Source organism: Garra rufa, chromosome 5 (genome assembly GCF_049309525.1).
Source record: "Garra rufa chromosome 5, GarRuf1.0, whole genome shotgun sequence".
NCBI classification, from domain to species: Eukaryota; Metazoa; Chordata; class Actinopteri; order Cypriniformes; family Cyprinidae; genus Garra; species Garra rufa.
Window position 1 is genome coordinate 17,695,847 of NC_133365.1, and position 19,395 is coordinate 17,715,241.

General features: G+C 33.9%; 2 protein-coding genes across 2 annotated transcripts in view; both read right to left on the reverse strand.

The window, feature by feature from the left end:
- Positions 1–15,102, reverse strand: part of cert1a (ceramide transporter 1a) — a 36,121-nt gene extending 21,019 nt beyond the window's left edge. Inside the window, exons 1-5 of the mRNA XM_073839995.1 lie at positions 14,677–15,102; positions 12,564–12,698; positions 8,909–9,025; positions 400–507; positions 127–265 (exon numbers count right to left, since the gene is read on the reverse strand). Of these exons, the coding sequence (XP_073696096.1) occupies positions 127–265; positions 400–507; positions 8,909–9,025; positions 12,564–12,698; positions 14,677–14,763 (586 nt within the window). The 5' untranslated portion in view covers positions 14,764–15,102. The remainder of the gene's footprint in view (positions 1–126; positions 266–399; positions 508–8,908; positions 9,026–12,563; positions 12,699–14,676) is intronic.
- Positions 15,103–15,265: 163 nt separating this feature from the next.
- arsk (arylsulfatase family, member K) overlaps positions 15,266–19,395 on the reverse strand; it is an 8,565-nt gene continuing 4,435 nt past the window's right edge. The window contains exons 5-7 of the mRNA XM_073839996.1: positions 18,987–18,993; positions 17,012–17,227; positions 15,266–16,466 (exon numbers count right to left, since the gene is read on the reverse strand). Of these exons, the coding sequence (XP_073696097.1) occupies positions 16,192–16,466; positions 17,012–17,227; positions 18,987–18,993 (498 nt within the window). The 3' untranslated portion in view covers positions 15,266–16,191. The remainder of the gene's footprint in view (positions 16,467–17,011; positions 17,228–18,986; positions 18,994–19,395) is intronic.

Consider the following 19,395-nt stretch of genomic DNA (forward strand, 5'->3'; position numbering starts at 1 on the left):
CCCTCTAGCGGCAAAAACCTACGTATTGTGCCTTTGAGTTTATTACACACTCAAGATTAGAAAGGACTTTGAATGGTAACTTTTCTCCTGTCTGAAGCCCCCCATAACAAAATCCTTTTTCCTCACCTTTGTCTCTGTGGAGCTCATCTTTACTGTCAGCATCTGCGCAGTTGTCAAAATACTTCTGCAGTGTGTCCACCTGTCTGCAGAGAATGTCCCGGAAGGTCTCCATCTCCGCTAGCTTTTCCCGCAGGCTGTATCCCTTCTGTTTCAACAGTTTGTAAATGAATATTCAATTGTTATTAAAACAGAAATGCCATCCCCCATGACAAAACATCTGGCTACATGAAATGTAGCAGTCTTTGAGAATGGGATATGAAGGCAGATGCTGAGACTCACCTTGAAGGAGGATGCGGAGGTGGTGGAGAGGCCGCTGGCAGCAGAGGTGAGGGACAGCAGGGATCCATGGCGGCGTAAACTGCTCTCAGACCCATAGCCTGACTCAGCCTGCACTCCAAATACAGCACAAAGAAAAAGAGCCAGTTAGGTAACTTCACACCTGTTCAATTCAATTGAACCACTGGGCAGTGAGGTGTCAGGGTTGAAGATGTACAGTGAAAACTGTCAGAACTGAGCGTTTCTGAAACTAGGAAATAAAAAAGCGGTTGGTAGGTTAAATGCTTAACAAGATTGCTGGTTATAAAAATATTAAGAGATTCAATTAATACTTTATTACAAACTCAAATATTAATTCATTACTTAACCAGTAGAGTCAACCTAAATTCCCAATACTACAATATTTAAAATAACTCTCTTCTATTTGAATATATTGTGAAATGTAATTTATTCCAGTGAAGGCAAAGCTGAATTTTCAGCAGTCATTACTCCAGTCTTCAGTGTCACATGACTCTTCAGAAATGATTTTAATATGCTGATTTGGTGCTCAAGAAACATTTCTTAATATTATCAATGTTCAAAACAGTTGTGCTGCTTAATACATTTGTGGAAAATGTCAGATTTTTTTTCAGGATTCACTGATGAATAGATAACATTTATTTTAAACAGAAATATTTGGTAACATTAGAAAGGCTTTACTATAAAAGCCTGTTTCCACCACTGAATAATGAATTTTAAAAAGTAATTGCGACTTTTTATCTCACAATAAACTCACAATTGTGAGTTATAAAGTCCAATTTTGAGGGTTTCTCAGAATTTTGAGTTTATATCTCACAACTCTGACTTTCACAGTTATTACTATATCTATTATCTACACAATGCACCTTGACATAAGACACATTGCATGAACACAAGAGAACAAAATTGCTGTTGCAAGGTTTTTAGCTGTACTTCCAATTTTGCCTGTCCCACCACCTGACAAAGCAACAGAATTTGCATGAATTTAGGAAGTAGGTTGTTTCTTAAGAAGAGAGACAACTGCAAATCATTATGCAACACACAAAGCACATCCCAGACGCTCCATCTCAAACTCCCATCAGCATCATGATGCTGTAAGTGCATTTCCTGGCAGGGCTGAGGTCAGGGGTGGATAACCAGGGATAAACATCAATGAATCTAGATATAGCCAAAGTGTGTGTGACCCATGTAGCTGTTCACTATGGCTAAAGTCAATAAATCTAAGAAAAAATTCCTAGAGACATCAGTAATACTGGTATCAGTGACAAAAAAATTAAATAAAAAAAAAAAAAAAAAAAAATATATATATATATATATATATATATATATTAAAGTATACTGTCTTTATGTTGTTTCTACAAAAACTTAAAGATTGAATGTGAAATTATCGCAATTTAAAAGTATATTTAAAAACTGAATGTTAAGTGGGATTAATCACGATTAACTGAAAAAAATGTGCGATTAATTCGTTTTTTTTTTCAGCACTAAAAAAATATATATCTTACCCTAGACTTTTGAACAGCAGTGTAAAAGGCCACATTTAGAGCATTGAATACTCGCATATAACTCATTTATTTGGTCAAAAGAAACTGTACCTGACTGAACAAGCCTTTGTTTCAATCCTTTCATGAGTACTTGTAAAACTGTTGACACTTGGCTTGTGGAAGATTTAATTATACAGTTTTACAAGTGTTAACTAATAGTTAACCAATATATTTAAAAACTTAACGTTAGGTGGAATTAATCATGATTAATCGCAATCCATTTGAGAAAAAAAAGCGTGTGATTAATTAGTGATTTTTTTTTAATGATTGACAGCACAAAAAAAACATATATATCTTACCCTAAATCTCTGAATAGCAGTGTAAAAGTCCACATTTAGAGCATTCAATACTCACATATAACTCATTTGGTCAAAAGAAACTGTACCTGACTGAACAAGCCTTTGATTCAGTCCTCCCATGAGTACTTGTAAAACTGTTGACACTTGGCTTGTGGAAGATTTAATTATATAAAGTGCGTTAACTAATAGCCAGTATATTTAAAAACTTAACGCTAGGTGAAAATCACGATTAATCGCAATTCATTTCAGAAAAAGTGCGTGATTAATTAGTAAATTTTTTTAAGGATTGACAGCACACACACAAAAAAAATTATATATATATAAAATCCTAGACATCTAAACAGCAGTGTAAAAGTCCACATTTATAGCATTCAATACTCATATGCAACTCATTTATTTGGTCAACTACCTGACTAAACAAGCCTGTTTCAATCCTTCCATGAGTACACTGTAAAATAGTTGGCACTTGGCTTGTGGAAGATTTAATCATATAAAGTGCTTTAACTAATAGCCAGTGACAGATTGGGTAGGCTGTTAAATGCTCCAATGGAGCATTCATAAAAAAAAAACTGCAACAGAACCATATTTCAGGAATAGCCTGAATAACCCACTTCAGTCTTGGTTCATCCAAAGCAATAAATGATGGGAAAATGATGGAAACCACCAGCAAAATGATGTCAGTGGTGATGAAAATCTGATGAATGGTTGAGTAAGAGTGAAGGATGGTACAAGTAAATGACGTAAATTAAAATGCTAATATGCTGAAGCCCACCATTCGCCCGTTCCAGCAGCCAAAGCAGGATAATGCACTGCTGCAGTCCTGAGTGCTCGGCCCCAGCATGACCACTGCTCGTTCTGGACACTCCAAAAGTGCTCTCTCTGGACCGTCCCAGAATTCCCAGTACGTTCTCCAAACACCTCAAGAATATCCACTGCTTTTTCCAGACACTTTGAGAATTCCCAGTTCTCTTACTGGACACTCCAAGAACTAGAGTTCTCTCTATGGAGACTCCAAGAATTCCCAGTTCTCTTGTCGGACACTCCCAGAAATCCCAGTGGTGTAACTGCAGACTATATCAACAAGCACATGGTTGAATGAGAACAAACGAAAAGACAAGTTTCTTTCCGTTCTCAGCTTCAAAGCAGCAAAAAAGCCATTTGCGTTTGCAATGTTGTGAAGAAATTATGTGAGGTGGGTTTCTAAGGCAGTATAAAGCCAGATAGATTGTGGGTGGGTCTGCAAAGCATGTGGAGGAGAGAGAGAGAAAAAGAGAGAGCGATGGCAACCCATACAGACACTGAAACTCCCTGAGCTGCTGCACAAGCTTCGCTCACCTAACTGCAATAAGATCAACATAAATCATCCAGAAATCTCTGCCGCCACTTCGGCTGCATCTAATCTAGCAGTGCAAGTGAATGGTAGAGCGTCAATAAGCGCGCTAGATCAGATGCTGCTGGGTGTGTTCTCTTGTCTCCGTCTGGTGCCGTACTCCTCAGCCCAGCGCTCATCTTAAAGTGGACCAATGCATTCTTGAAGCGCACCATCACCCATTGAGTTCCTGATCCAATCAAGTCCTTTATTTTGGTTCGGATGTCTTCTTGCAGCGCAGGGCTTTCAAAGCAGCCTCTTCAGATGACTGATTATACTCATGCATTATTCATGCAGCTGGACGACTGTGAGCGGAAAATGCCCATCCACCCCAGCCTGCATCACCCACGCACGCATAAACTCAGGAGCTCACCTCAGCAAACGAAGAGTCGCAATAAACAACGCTGACCTGTGCGCCAGCAGCCTCTCTACTGCGCTCTTCTGCACTTCTGTTGGAGGGGTTTGGTGATTCAAATAACATTTTTAGATTTGAAGCCATATGGAGCTGAAACAAGAGGCAGGTCGAAACCACAAATTCATCAGGTTAGTTTGTTTATATAAGAGAATGTTGGGAGATGGGCATTGACACTGCTATAAATATTATATATTTATGTGGTACTAACTACAGTATAAGCATACCACATATTTACTTATGTGACTGTCTTACATTGTCATTGACAAAACCTATGATGCAATAATTTGCTAACTCAAAAAAAAAAAAAAAAAAAAAAAAAAAAAAAACCTCACAATTCTGCCTTTTTTTCCTCATAACTGTGTGATATATAAACTCAATTGCGAGAAATTAAGTCAGAATTGCAAGTTGTCTTTTTTCCCCACTTTTTTTCTTAGAATTGCGAGATATAAAGTCCAGTTTTGAGGGAAAACAAAAGACTGATGTTCTCAGAATTGTGACAGAATTGTGAACATCTCACTATTCTGACTTAACTTGCAATTGCGTGTTATAAAATCATAATTGTGAGATAGAAAAGTGCAGTTCTGAGAAAAAAAGGCAGAATTATACATTTATTTCTTAAAATTGCATTTTTATTTCTCAAAATTGCTACTATTTCTTAGAAGTGCAACTATTTCTCAGAATTGCAAATTTATTTCCTAGAATTGCAACTACATCTCAGATTTTATTTTTTAGAATTGGGAGTTAATTTCTCAGAATTTTGAATTTATATCACGCAATTCTGAGAAAAAAAGTCAGAATTGTGAATTTATATCTTGTAATTCTGACTTTATTTCTCGGAATTGCAACTTTATCAGAATTTGGAGTTTATTTCTGAGAATAGCATGATATAAAACTTATTTTTCTCAGAACTGCAACTATTTCTCAAAATTGGGAGTTTATTTCTCAGAATTGTGAATTTATATCATGCAATTCTGAGAAAAAAGTCAGAATTGTGAATTTATATCTTGCAATTCTGACTTTATTTCTCAGAACTGTAACCATTTCTCAGAATTGGGAGTTTATTTCTGAGATTTGCAAATGTATTTCTTAAAATTCTCACTATTTCTCATAATTGGGAGTTATTTTCTCAGAATTGTGAATTTATATCACGCAATTCTGAGAAAAAAAAAAGTCAGAATTGTGAATTTATCTCTCACAATTCTGACCTTATTTCTCAGAATTGTGACTTTTTGTTAGTTTATTTCTCAAAACGGTCAGATTTGTGAGTTTATCTCGCAATTCTGAATTTATAACTCGCAATTGCAAGTTTATATCTCACTGATGAAAATGTCTAAATAATGAGTTGCACGAATTGCAAGATGTAAACTCGCAATTGCGAGAAAAGAAGTCAGAGTTAAGAGATTAAAAAAGTTGCAATTACCTTTTTCTATTTTTTATTCAGTGGCAAAAATGAGCTTCCATAGGTTTTTGAGTAACTTCACAATTATATTTCATAATGAATTTGTGTTTTAATTTTGTTTATCATTTCTGTTGCAGAAAGAAGTGTGAACCAGAAAACAAACAAATGAACGTACCATAAAAGGGGACCATACAAGTTATCCATTATATTACAAAGTGTATAATGCCATACGAATAGATTACAATAAAATTGAAGCTGCTATTTCCTGAAAACGTTATCTAGCACGATGTATCCAAGTCTGAAAATGTGACTGACAGAAGGGGAGACATTTAAGCAAATAACAGCACATTTCAGTTTCGTTCTTCAGAAGAATTTGAATATATTACACAATTTATATGGACCATTTTTGATAGCTTTATGGTACTTTTCTGTTTTTGAGTCTCCAAACCCTTTTTTACTCTATGGAAAAGCACGTAACGGACATCTGCCAAACATTTCCATTTTATTGAGTAACCAAAGAAAGAAAAAATTTGGAATATGAGTTTGAGTAAATTATGACGTGATCACATGACAAATCTGCAATAACACTCTTCACCAGCAGATGGTAGATGTGGTCATGACTGTAAAACTTCCTGGGAATATTTGTATAAAAAGTATCTGTCGTGTTTGTCTGTTTAGATTATGATGTTCCCATATGACACACAAATTAATTCACATGAATTCATTCAAATAAACTCACTGACGAAACCGTTAAATTTAGCAACGAAACCCAATGTTGAGGTTTTATAATACCACAGAGCTTGAGTTTATGTCTTTATGACTTTCAAAACAAGCATTGTCTATCTCAGTCCAATGGAGGAGAGCAGACTCTTCACATCACACAAGAATCAACCTTTAAAAATGATACTGTAAGAACTGTATCTGAAAAAGCCGCTTAAACAGCCAAATTCTCCCACTGACTGTCAGAAAAACACTATACACACACAAACACCCTTTTCTGGATCCAAACACCAGCTGTGTAGAAACAGCTCTGCTCCTTTTATTGAGTTCAGCTCTACTCAGACATGTGAGAGCCATTCAGATCAGCACATTCCTCAGAACCCTCCCTTTGTAAATCTCTCTCAAGACTTGATATGTCACTGCAAACCACTGCCAGACTTCACTCGCACAATAAATCTCTCGCTTCTCCTCATGCAAAAGAATCTAAGCTAACATGTCACTTAGACAGCAGAGCTGAAGTTTTCCAGGACATCTTTACTTCCCTGCTATACAGTATGTAAAAAGCAGTATGTCAAATGAGTCATGACCAGTGTTGGGGCAAGTTACTCAAAAAAGTAATATATTACATATATGATATTACTCTCAAAAATAGTAATGCCTTACTTTACTTTATTAATCCCTGGAAAAAGTAACTAGTTATATTACTAGTTACATTTTTTTTCTTACACAAAACACTGTTATTCTTAACAAAAAAAGCAAACATGAGCTACTGCGTGCATCCACGGCAGAATGCAAACAAACAAAGCTCCTTTAAAGCTGACATCTCAGTGCATACGCGATCTCATAAAGCTCTTATAACACAATGGATATTATGCACAATTAATCTTTCATAAATGTCTACACTTTGTGTCTATCACTGTGTGTTGTGATTCGTAAGCACGCAATATTCAGCACTGTTCAAAACTTTTGAGCAGTGAGTGAATTCTATCTTAAACACCACTGATTGGCGATGCGTTCCAAAAATCAGCAGATGGCTACATTGCTCATGCTGCAAACAAGTTTTAAATCGAAACTGCCTATTCTTGCGCTTACTTACTAATCATATTAATGTTGTTCTTGCTGCTGAGAAAAAAGTCAGAATTGCGAGTTTGTATCACACAATTTCAAAAAGAAAAGTCACATACTCAAAATTACGAGAAAAGTCAGAATTGCAAGTTTTTCTCACAATTCTGACTGTTTCTCAAAATTGTGAGGTTATAATCATGCAATTCTGAGAGAAAAAAGTCAGAATTGTGAGTGAGCTTGTAACAAAAAGTGTCAGAATTGTGAGATAAAAAGTTGCAATCATGAGAAAAAGAGAATTGAGACAAACTCGCCTTTATGAGAAAAAAGTCAGAATTGTGAGTTTGTATCATGTATATCTGAGAGGAAAAGTCAGAATTGTGAGATAAAGTCACAACTATATAACTATACAAATATAAACTCAAAATTCTGAAAAAAGTCAGAATTTCTCACAATTCTGACTATTTCTCCCAATTGTAAGGTTATATCTTGTAATTCTGAAAAAAAGTCAGAACTGTACGCTTATCTCGCAATTCTAAGGAAAAAGTCAGAATTGCGAGTTTGTATTGCAATTCTGAGAAAAAAAAGTTAAAATTGAGAGATAAAAAGTCGCAATTATGAACAAAAGACATTGTGTGAGATATAAACTCACATTTATGGAAAAAAGTTCTCACATTTCTGACTATTTCCACGCAATTCTGACTTTATAACTCATAGTTGCAAGTTTATATCTCACGATTCTGAGAAAAAAGTCTGCGAGTTTGTATCATGCAATTCTGAAAGAAAAAGTCAGAACTGTGGAATAAAAAGTCACAACTATATAACTATATAAATATAAACTCGAAATTATGAGAAAAAAAGTCAGATTTTCTCTCACAATTCTGACTATTTCTCAAAATTGTGAGGTTATAATCACGCAATTCTGAGAGAAAAAAAACTAGTTTGTAAAAAAAAAAGTGTCAGAAATGTGAGATAAAAGTCGCAGTCATTAAAAAAAAAACAATTGTGAGAAAAAAGTCAGAATTGTAAGTTTATATCTCGCAATTCTAAGGAAAAAGTCAGAACTGTGAGATAAAGTCACAAACATGAAGATAAGACTCACATTTACGAGAAAAAGTCATGCAATTCCGAGAAAAAAAAAGTCAATTCTGACTTTTTTTTCTCTCGCAATTGCGTGGTACAAACTCGCAATTCTGACTTTTTGTCTCAGAATTGCATGATATAAACTCATGATATGATATTAACATGCAGTTGAGAAAAGAAAAAAAAAAACAAACAAACAAAAAAAACAACAACAACAACAACAACAACAACAAAAAACTTAAAAAAACCCTCGCAATAACCTTTTTTTTAATTCAGTTGCGGAAAAAAGCTTCCATAGGTACCCCTACACACTTGCATATCTAGAGAACATTAACAACTGTAATGCAAATTCAGTACATATGACAAAACGTGCAAAGGATGAATTCTCCACTAAAAGACTCCACAGTGGCTCACTGTACTTTCAAATGACAGCACAAGGAAATGATAGCTTGAAAAAAAGCACGCGGGTCACATTCCACTGAACCCTGCCTCCAACACCCAATCAGGTTCTGCCACCCAAACTTGATCACTCACATCAGAAAGACACTGGAGCTGCGCTGCAGTTTATCTAGAGGTTTTGCTGCTTCGTTCTCACAGACTCACCTTGTGGAGTTCAATGGTATCAATCCACTGCTGCCGGAGCAAAGGATGTTCAGCCCTCAGGTACCAGATGCTGTCGTTCACACTGATATCAAAACGGCATTCATCAAACTCATGAGGCTGAAAGAAAGAGAACATTCAACATGAGAACAAGAACATGTCATAACACCAAACATGCTGGAAAATGGAAAAAGTTTACAGGCCATGTTTATTCAAATCGACCTGCCATTATGTTTTCGGAGCACATTTTCCTGCTGTTCCTGATAAACAACTCCTTGCCAGCACAACATAGATTTGCATCACTGAATAGGTCACTGAATATCTCAACCCTTTACAGATGGCAGATAACAGTAAAACAAAAACTGCAGACCAGCTCATACACAAACTAAGGAAAACCACCAGATATCAAAACAAGTTTTAAGCAGTGCACAAATGCTCCATAGTTTAGAACTTGAACCTTTACCAATCCATACTCAACTATAACCACTTATTTTAATCATTTAAATAAGAATTAATTAACTAAATTGTTTAATAATGAATATAAATAATAAAAGGTTGAAGGTCCAAATTGCAGCTTCATTGTGGCTACAAAGGGCTCTACACGATCTCAGCCGAGGAATAAGGGTCTTAATCTAGTGAAACGATTGGTCATTTTCTTAAAATGCTCATCTTGCACTAGGAAGTCAAACTCCTTTTACAACAAAGGTAAAAGAACGTCACAAGATTTTGAAGTTTGGAGGAGAAGAAGAAATTGTTTTTCACCTTACCCTACAATTCTGAACTGGAGTACACAAACGAAGAACTAACCACGTGCGAGTTTTCCAACATGATTACATAATGTGTAAAGTCATAGACATGCATTGCAAAGCTAGTGCAAGATGAGCATTTGAGGTTAAAAGTATATACATTTTTGTTGTTTTAAAACTGACCAATCATTTTACTAGAAAAGACCATTATTCCTCAGCTGGGATCGTCTAGAGCCACTTGAAGCTGCATTGAAACTGCAAATTTGGACCTTCAATCCATTGAAGTCCACTATATGGAGAAAATTCTGGAATGTTTTCCTCAAAAAGTGTTTGAGATAGACCTGGTATTGTCAGATCATCTCCTCCAAACACTGAAATCAACCATCAGTGGTGTCAGAAGTATTCACATTCATTACTCAGGTAGAAGTATAGATACTAGGGTTTAAAAAGACTTCTGCAGAAGTTGAAGTATCAACTCAAGCTTTTTACTCAAGTAAAAGAGTAAAAGTACTGGTTTTAAAACTACTTAAAGTATATAAGTAAAAGGACAAAAGCTTAGGCCTACCCCATATTGTGCACTACCCCACCTGCTCAAAAAGACTATAATGTTATATTAAAATGTTAATGGAGTAGAAGTAGAAGAAAAAAGTCGGCTGAAGAATAATTACTCCAGTAAAGTATAGATAAACTAAATTTCTACTAAAGTAAGGTAACGAAGTATTTGTACTTCAATACTTGACACCTCTGTCAACCATACATGGACATTCCATATCAGACCAACTTCAAAGACGTCACAGGCATTATTGTTCCACTTCTATATGATCATAGTGTGCAGTCATTGCTTGTCAAAATTAATTCAGACAGAAGATCAAAAGTGGATTATAAGATTCATAAAAACAAACTTTTTACATCCTGATCTACCTATGAAGTCTGTCATCTTTAACAGCAGACTCTTTAGACCAAGTTGATTTTTTCAGAGCAAGGAAACATCACCTAGAAAACACTACAAAACTCTCAAGGCTAGGAGCAGTACTTTTCAAACAGGTTTTCAGTACACATACCCATTTTTATAGAAACAGGCAAAGCAAGAACTGCTCCCAGATCACCTTTTTCACAATGAGATATTTGATATGCGCCGTCACAGGACGTTCCTGTGGTTCTGCTCTCCATGTTCTAATCCTCAGGACTACTTCAAATCACTCAGTACCAGAACAATGTAGCAATAGTGTCTCAACGTAGACAAAATGTGTGCAATGCAGCTTTGTCTGATATTTCCTTGTAGTCTCGCTTTCAAAACTTCTGCAGTTGAAACAACCTGCACTACATGTAGAACTCCAGCTCATAGACATGCACCAATATACTGCATGTAAATTATAATTTGATAACTCTTCTGGGTTTTTCTTGACTTTGTGGGAATACATACACTACAAGTCAAAAGTTTTTGAACAGTAAGATTTTTAAAGAAATCTCCTGCTCATCAAGCCTGCATATATATGATCCAAAATACAGCAAAAGCAGTAATATTGTAAAATATTTTTACTATTTAAAATAACCGTTTTCTATTTTAATATTTTTTAAATGTAATTTATTTTTGTGATTTCGAAGTTTAATTTTCAGCATCAATACTCCAGTCACATGATCCTTCAGAAATCATTCTAATATTCTGATTTGCTGCTCAAAAAACATTTATTATTTTTATGTTAAAAACAGCAGAGTAGAATTTTTTCAGGTTTCTTTAATGAATAGAGAGTTAAGAAGAACAGCATTTATCTGAAATAGAAATATTTTGTAACATTATAAGTGTCTCTTTACCATCACTTTTGATCGATTTAAAGAATCCTTGCCAAATAAAAGTTTTCATTTCTATAATTTCTTTCTCCTGAAGAAAAATGGTAAAGTGTTTGTTACAAGAGGTTTTTTATTTCAAATAAATGCTGATCTTTCCTAAAAATGTACTCAACTGATTTAAATATTGCTAATAATAATAATAATAATAATAATAAAGTTTCTTGAACAGCAAATCATCATATTAGAATGATTTCTGAAGGATCATGTGACACTAAAGACTGGAGTAATGATGCTGAAAATGTAGCTTTGATCAGTGGAATAAATTACATTTTAAACTATATTTAAATAGGAAATAATTATTTTAAATAGTAAAAATATTTATTTTTGCTTTACTTTGGATCAAAAAAAAGCATGCTTGGTAAGCAGAAGAGGCGTCTTTAAAAAAAAAATCTTACTGTTCAAAAACTTTTGACTGTTAGTGTGTGCTGATTTACCTTAATGATGGTGTATTGTATGAAACAAATTCTATTTCAGCTACAAAGCAGCTCTACAGAGGACAACAGTATTATTATCCGGCTCATCAGTTAAATCAATTAAATGATGATTCACTGAATGTTGCAAAGTTCATCAATTATGAAACATCTACAAAGGCAGCTCATTATTGTCATTATGCAGCTCAGTTAAGCTCAAGTGGTTGTGTTCTCATTTGATAATGTCAGTCAGACTGATAATATTTTCTGAATATTAATTGTCTTTTAAGACTCATTATAACTTAATGAAGTATTCAGAAGCTGTTTTGCAGGATGTTTAGTATGGATGACCCCAGGATATGTCTGTTTAAAATAAGCCCTTGTATTTTCTACTCAGCTTGATCTTTTGCTTTGTCCACCTTGAAACAATCATGCTGTTCACGAGAAAGCCCCAAAACAAGTCCCGCTGATAGCAGCAGACGGATAAACACTGCATAATGAGGAGGAAGCATTACTGCTCAAATATTTTCACACTGTGGTACATATCAGCTCTTCACACCACTATGAACATAGTCAACATACTGTAGTCAAGATAAGACCCTGATAATCATTCAGATTATCATGACAGGGCGCTCTAAAGATCAGATGACTTACCGTGATGACAGCTTTGCTTAGACAGATGGACCCTCTACATCCGTACTCCTTCTCATCTGCTGACCTGTAGTAACTGAGAATATTGCCCTTGAGTGCAATCCAGCGGTCCTGCCATCCATGAATGTAGTTTGTCCACTGGAGACAAACAAAGAGTTAGTTATCATACTTCATATCATGTGGCTTACAGTTATCACTTCAAGTACTTGCAGCATAAAGATTAAACCTTCCTGAAGGTTCAAGGATACAAAGTTCAGCAGGTGACTTTAACCGAACATTACCCAAAGTACAATCATTGAAAGGGTTTATTCAGAATCAATTTTAGAACAAGTTGTAAGTGTCATAAAAACCCAAAAGATAAAAAAGATATTAAAGCAATTAATAATGTATGACTTCTCCTAAAATGCCAAGCCTTGTGGCCAATGACTGCTTGTTTGTTGATATAAATCTTCTCAAATACGAAAGAAAAATATAACTCAACAAGACTAGTTATAACTTACTCTTTCAAAAAGAGTTAAGTAATAAATGTAAAGCTTTCCCTAAAATACAAACTCTTGCAGCCAATGACTATTTTGTTGATATTTTACCTCAAATATGAAATAAAAACATAACTTAAGTGTAAATTTATTGACTAAAAAATTAGAGGCTTTCCCTAAAACGCCAAAAAGTGTACATTTGACACCAAATAAAAATATAAATGACCTCAAATATAAACCACTAACAGTTTTACACCACCAGTCAAAAGTTTTTGAACTTTCAGAATATTAGAATGATTTCTGAAGGATCATGTGACTGGAGTTTTGCAGCCAATGACTGCTAGCTTGTTGAAATTACCTCAAATATGAAAGAAAAACATAACCTAAGTGTAAACATATTAATTTACTCTTTCAAAAAGAGATAAGTAAAACATTTAAGGGCTTCCCTAAAATGTCAAGTCATGTAGCCAATGACTGCCTGTTGTTTTAATATATATAAATGACCTCAAATATGAAAGAAAAACAAATAAGTGTAAACGTATTGACTTAATTTTTCAAAAAGTAAAAAATGAAGAGATTTCCCTAAAATACCAAGTTCCAGATCACATTGTTTTTTTGTTTCAAATAGGAAGAATATTGTTTGTGCTGACCACTAACAGTTTTATACTACCAGTTAAAAGTTTTAGAGTCAGAATATTAGAATGATTTTCTAAAGGATCATGTGACTGAAGTTTTGCAGCCAATGACTGCTAGCCTCAAAATTACTTCAAATATGAAAGAAAAACATAACCTAAGTGTAAACTTCCCTAAAATGCATTTTTAAATATATATAAATTACCTCTTATTTGAAAGAAAAACAAATTATAAGTGTAAATGTATTGACTTTTTCAAAAAGAGATAAGTAAAAAAATTAAGGGATTTGCCTAAAATACCAAGTTTTGTAGCCAATAACAGCTTGCTTGTTGATATAAATTACATGAAAGAAAAACATAAATTATAAGTGTCAAATATATTGGCATGCTCTTTCACACAGTAACAATAATATATATATCGCTATCTTTATATTTTATACTATTAAGTTTTATAAGGGTTTCATTTGTGATCCACCTTCCTCATTACAAAGTAATTTTCAACCTAAATATTTTTTGGATTTACAATAAACGCTACTAAAATGTATTTACAACTCTTATCTTAAAACGTTTCCATAAACTTTTCTAATCAGTAGTTAAGTTCACCAGGGCTAGTTAAACATGTCTGAAAGTCACGATTTCAGGATTTATGAGGAACTGGCTCGACAACCGCTCGAACCAAATCAGTCAGATTCGCAAACGAATAGTTTAGAAGGGTTGACACAAAACCAGTTCACCTGGCTCGCTAAAAAAAAAAAAAAAAAAAAGTAATTTACCGTACACTCTATCGTTTCATTCGGTCATGTGTTTCATCGCTCATATGATACTGATTGCTCTGGTAGAGCAAACATGCGCAGTCACAAAACTTCCAAAAAGTTGCGACGTTTCAGTCACATATAAGCAAACGAAAGTAACTCACTAACATTAATTTCCACAAACCAAGGGCAAACACATTTCCACACTAAAGAAGCGTAGTAAAAGTGCAGTGTTTTACAGTAATCTTCTGTTTACCTTGCTGAGCGTGCCGCCGAGCTCGTCCAGCTGCTCTAACTCCGGGTCCAAATCCTCTTCTGAACCCGACGAGCTGCAGTCCGACATCAGGAAAACTAACTAGAAAACACTCTTCAGTCGTCCTGTTTCTAATTGTACTATATCGCGTTATAATTTAAAGAGATAAAACAACAGTAGCTCCACAGTCGCTTAAAGTCTGATGTAAACACCGCCAGGTGTGAAAGCCCATCCTACACGAGTATCAAACATCTGATCAAACAAATGACGACACGCAGCGACGAGCTCAGTGGATCGATTGAGTAGGGGTTTTGATCCTTGCTCCACGATTCACGTGACCAGTCCTGCAGTAGAAGTGAAACACCAATACTGCACGTCAACAGCAACAATTCACTGCTGTTTTGACATACTGTGCCTGTTGTCGCTTGTGCACACACGTTTCACGAGGGTCTTTCGGGTTTTAAAGTTTGGGTTTTTTATATCACCCCCTTTCGGTAGTATGAAGTACTACATAAACTATGTGCCTTCACCTCCACTTGTTGGGAATCTGTTAAATAACATCCTAAACGCCTTTTTAATGTGCTGCGTTTATTTAAATGATTAAATCCAAATAAAAAAAAATAAAAATTTTTTTTTTTTAGGTTATTTTACAAGCAGAGTGCAACTGATTCATAGTAATTTTCTACCACATTGTCTGGGTAGCAAGCCTCGACTTACGTAGATCACATTGTTTTTTTTTGTTCCAAATAGGAACAAGACTAGTCTTGTTTGTGCTGACCACTGACAGTTATACACTATCAGTCAAAAGTTTTTGAACAGTACGAATTTTAATGTTTTTTAAAAAAGTCCTGCTCATCAAGCCTGCATTTATTTGATTCAGAGTAGTACAGCAAAAACAGTAAAATTTTTAAGTAGTTATACTATTTAAGATAACTGTTGTCTGTTTGAATAGATTTTAAAACGTAATTTATTCCTGAGATCAAAGCAGAAATTTTAGCATCATTACTTCAGTGACATGATCCTTTAGAAATCATTCTAATATTCTGATTTGCTGCTCAAAAACCTTGTTGAAAACAGATTTTTTTTAGATTTCTGATTAATAGAAATTTCATACAAACAACATTTATCTGAAATAGAAATCTTTTGTAAAAATAAAAAGGTTTTATCATCACTTTTGATCAATTTTAAAGCATCCTTGCTAAATAAAAATATTAATTTCTATAATTTCTTTACCAAAAAATAATATGGTATACTGCAAAATGTTACAAAATATGTTAGAGCATATTGGAATGATTTCCAATGGCTTGGCTTTGATCACAGGAATAAATTACATTTTGAAATATATTTAAATAGAAAACAGTTGTTTTTAAATAGTTAAAATATTTCAGAATTTTACTGTTTTTGCTGTACTTTGGTACAAATAAATGCAGGGTTGGTGAGCAGAAGAGACTTCTTTAAAACATTAAAAATCTTACTGTTCAAAAACGTTTGACTGGTAGTCAAAATGATATCAGATGATCAATCCAATTCTAATAGCCATTCTTCAATGTCTCTCTCATAGGACTTGGCATCCTTTTGCCAGTCAATATGCCATCGCAGGTTGGCTATGACTTGGGAGTAACTGTCTCCTAGGCTTTGCTTCCATTCCAGAAACTGTTGCCTATTGTAGCGGTGAACAGCTTGGGAGACATTGGGGTAGTCCACAATTGTGCGTAACAGCTTATCCAAGTCCTGACATACATCTGGAAAATGTGATGCAACATTTCTCAATTCTGATTCATCTTTGGACAAGTCTATGTGGAGAGAACACTGAAATTAGTTACTTAAAAAAAGAAATTATGTATAACAGGGACATCACATCCCTGTTGTGTAGAATACCATGGCAAAAGAAGATGTGTGACACTGGACTACAAAACTAGTCTGAAGTAGCATGGTTATATTTGTAGCAATAGCCAACAATACATTGTATAGGTCAAAATGATCGATTTTTCTTTCATGCCAAAAATCATTAGGATATTAGGTAAAGATCATTTTCCATGAAGTAGCGTAAACATGTCAAAACTCATTTTGATTAGTAATATGCATTGCTAAGAACTTAATTTGCACAACTTTAAAGGTGATTTTCTCAATATTCAGATTTTTTTGCACCCTCAGATTCCAGATTTTCAAATAGTTGTATCTCGGCCAAATATTGTCCTATCTAACAAACCACACATTCATGGAAAGCTCATTTATTCAGCTTTCAGGTGATGTATAAATCTCAGTTTCAAAAAAATTTGACCCATTTGACTAGTTTTGTGGTCCAGGGTCACATATGCTATCATAAGAAAAAACTCACTGAAGAGTTGTGGGGGAACGGTCAAGCCATCTGCATATGTGATGTACTTCCACTCGCCTATCCGCAGCATATACGTGGAGGCGTTCGCATTGCAACCATGATATTCACTGAACACCCAGCTGGGATGAGGCTCCGCTGACCGAACTCTGACTCCAGAAACCAGAGGGATCAGTGAGTGACCACTGAGACCCCCTGGCTGTGGAACACCAGCAAGATCTAACAAAAACATATAAATCAGATGGAAACATATATACACACACACACACACACACACACATATATATATATATATATATATATATATATATATATATATATATATATATATATATATATATATATATTTATATATGCATATTATATGCATATTAAAACAATTTCTGAAGGATAATTTGACACTGAAGACTGGAGTAATGATTCTGAAAATTTTGCATTGCTTTACTGGAATAAATTACATTTTAAAGTATACATAAATATATATACTTATATATATAGTCTTCAGTGTCAAATTATCCTTCAGAAATCGTTTTAATATGCTGATTTATTATCAGTGCTGGACACAGTTGTGCTGCTTAATATTTTTTGGAACCTGTGATGCTTTTTTCGGAAAAAAATAAATAAGAAAAGTGTTTTCTCAAAACAGAAATTTTGTATTACAATATACAACACTATTTAAAAGTTTTGGGCCAGCAAATGTTTTCCTTTTTTTTTTTTTTTTTAAGAAATTAAAACTTTTATTCGGCAAGAATGTGTTAAATGGATACAAATGATAGTAAAGACTTATATTGTTAGAAAAGATTTATATTTTGAATAGATGCTGTTCTTTTAAAATTTGCATTCATCAAAGAATCAAAGAAAAAAGTATCACAGGTTCCAAAAAAAAAAAGATTAAGCAGCACAAGAGTTTCAATACTGATAATTAATCAGCATTTTAGAATGATTTCTGAAGGATCATGTGACACTAAAGACTGGAGTAATGGCTAATGAAAATTCAGCATTCAGCATTCAGCGTCACAGAAAACAAAATACATTTAAAAGTATATTTAAATAGCAAACCAATATTAGAAAATTCAATATTTCACAATATGAGTGTATTTTTTTATCAAATAAATACAGCCTCGTTGAGCATTAGTGACTCCATTAAAACAGTAAAAACCTTTCTGATCCCAAACTTTTGAATGACAGTGTATATTAACATGTAATTTTATTCTAATTTAAATGTATAATTTTTATTAAAATGTCATTTAATGTCCAAATGATTTGGCTCTTAAGGAGTACTTATTATTATCATCAGTGTTGAACACAGTTCTGCTGCTTATTATTTTTGTGGAAACTGTGACTTTTTTCACTATTTTTTTGCGACATTTTTCTCAGGATTCTTAAGTTCAAAATAACAGCATGTACTTGAAATAGAAATGATTTTATAATATATTATATGTGTCTTTAATGTCACTTTTAATCAATGTAATGTGTCCTTGCTAAATAAAAGTATTCAAGTATTTCTTAAAAAAAAAAAAAAAAAATTTTAAAGTACAAAATCTTACCCACCCCAAACTTTTGTACGGTAACATATGTATATCAAGGTAGTATTTGTTGTTCTGATTTACATTTACACTAAAAATATATTTAAAAAATAATTATATATGGTTCAGAAATCAACTTTTCTATTAAAGTCAATATATAAAAAAACATTAAAAAATTTTTTTTTACATTTGTGGGGGCAATTTTTATAATCAACAATTATGTTAAAAAAACATACTATGTTGTCTTTAATGTCAAATACTTAAATTACCCAATTCCTTTAATCAATATTTCAAACTGTTGTTAATAACAATAGACTGTTTAAAATTGTATCAAAATTATACATCAAAATAACAGGAGCTCATAGGGCTATGCTATGACAAAAATCATTATTGTAGATTATTGTTTTATATTGTAATAATGATTATTATTATTATAAATTTGGGCATGTCACATTCTGCCTTCATAGACAAACAAGTTGGTTCATGACATTAGCCAACTCTAGCACAAGTTATGCAACAACTCACGTTATTATCACTGAAGTCACAAAATTAATCTTTTATTTATATCATATCTGCACTGTGTTGTTTATGATAAGAGAATTCGCAAGCGCGCACACTAAAAAACAGCACAGCGCTGCTAATCTAAATTTTCAGCTCTGACTAATCTAAGTGCATCTGATTGGCCAATGCATTCCTAAGTTCACCAGAAACGCATTTGATTGGTTATAAGGCTCAACTCTGCACAAAACAGCGTATAAAAGCAATCTGACGCAGCGTGAGTGAATCTAAATATAATCCCGCGAATTGATACTTTTTATTCAATTTCTAATTTCATTTTATTCGTGAAAGGGGCAATTTTAG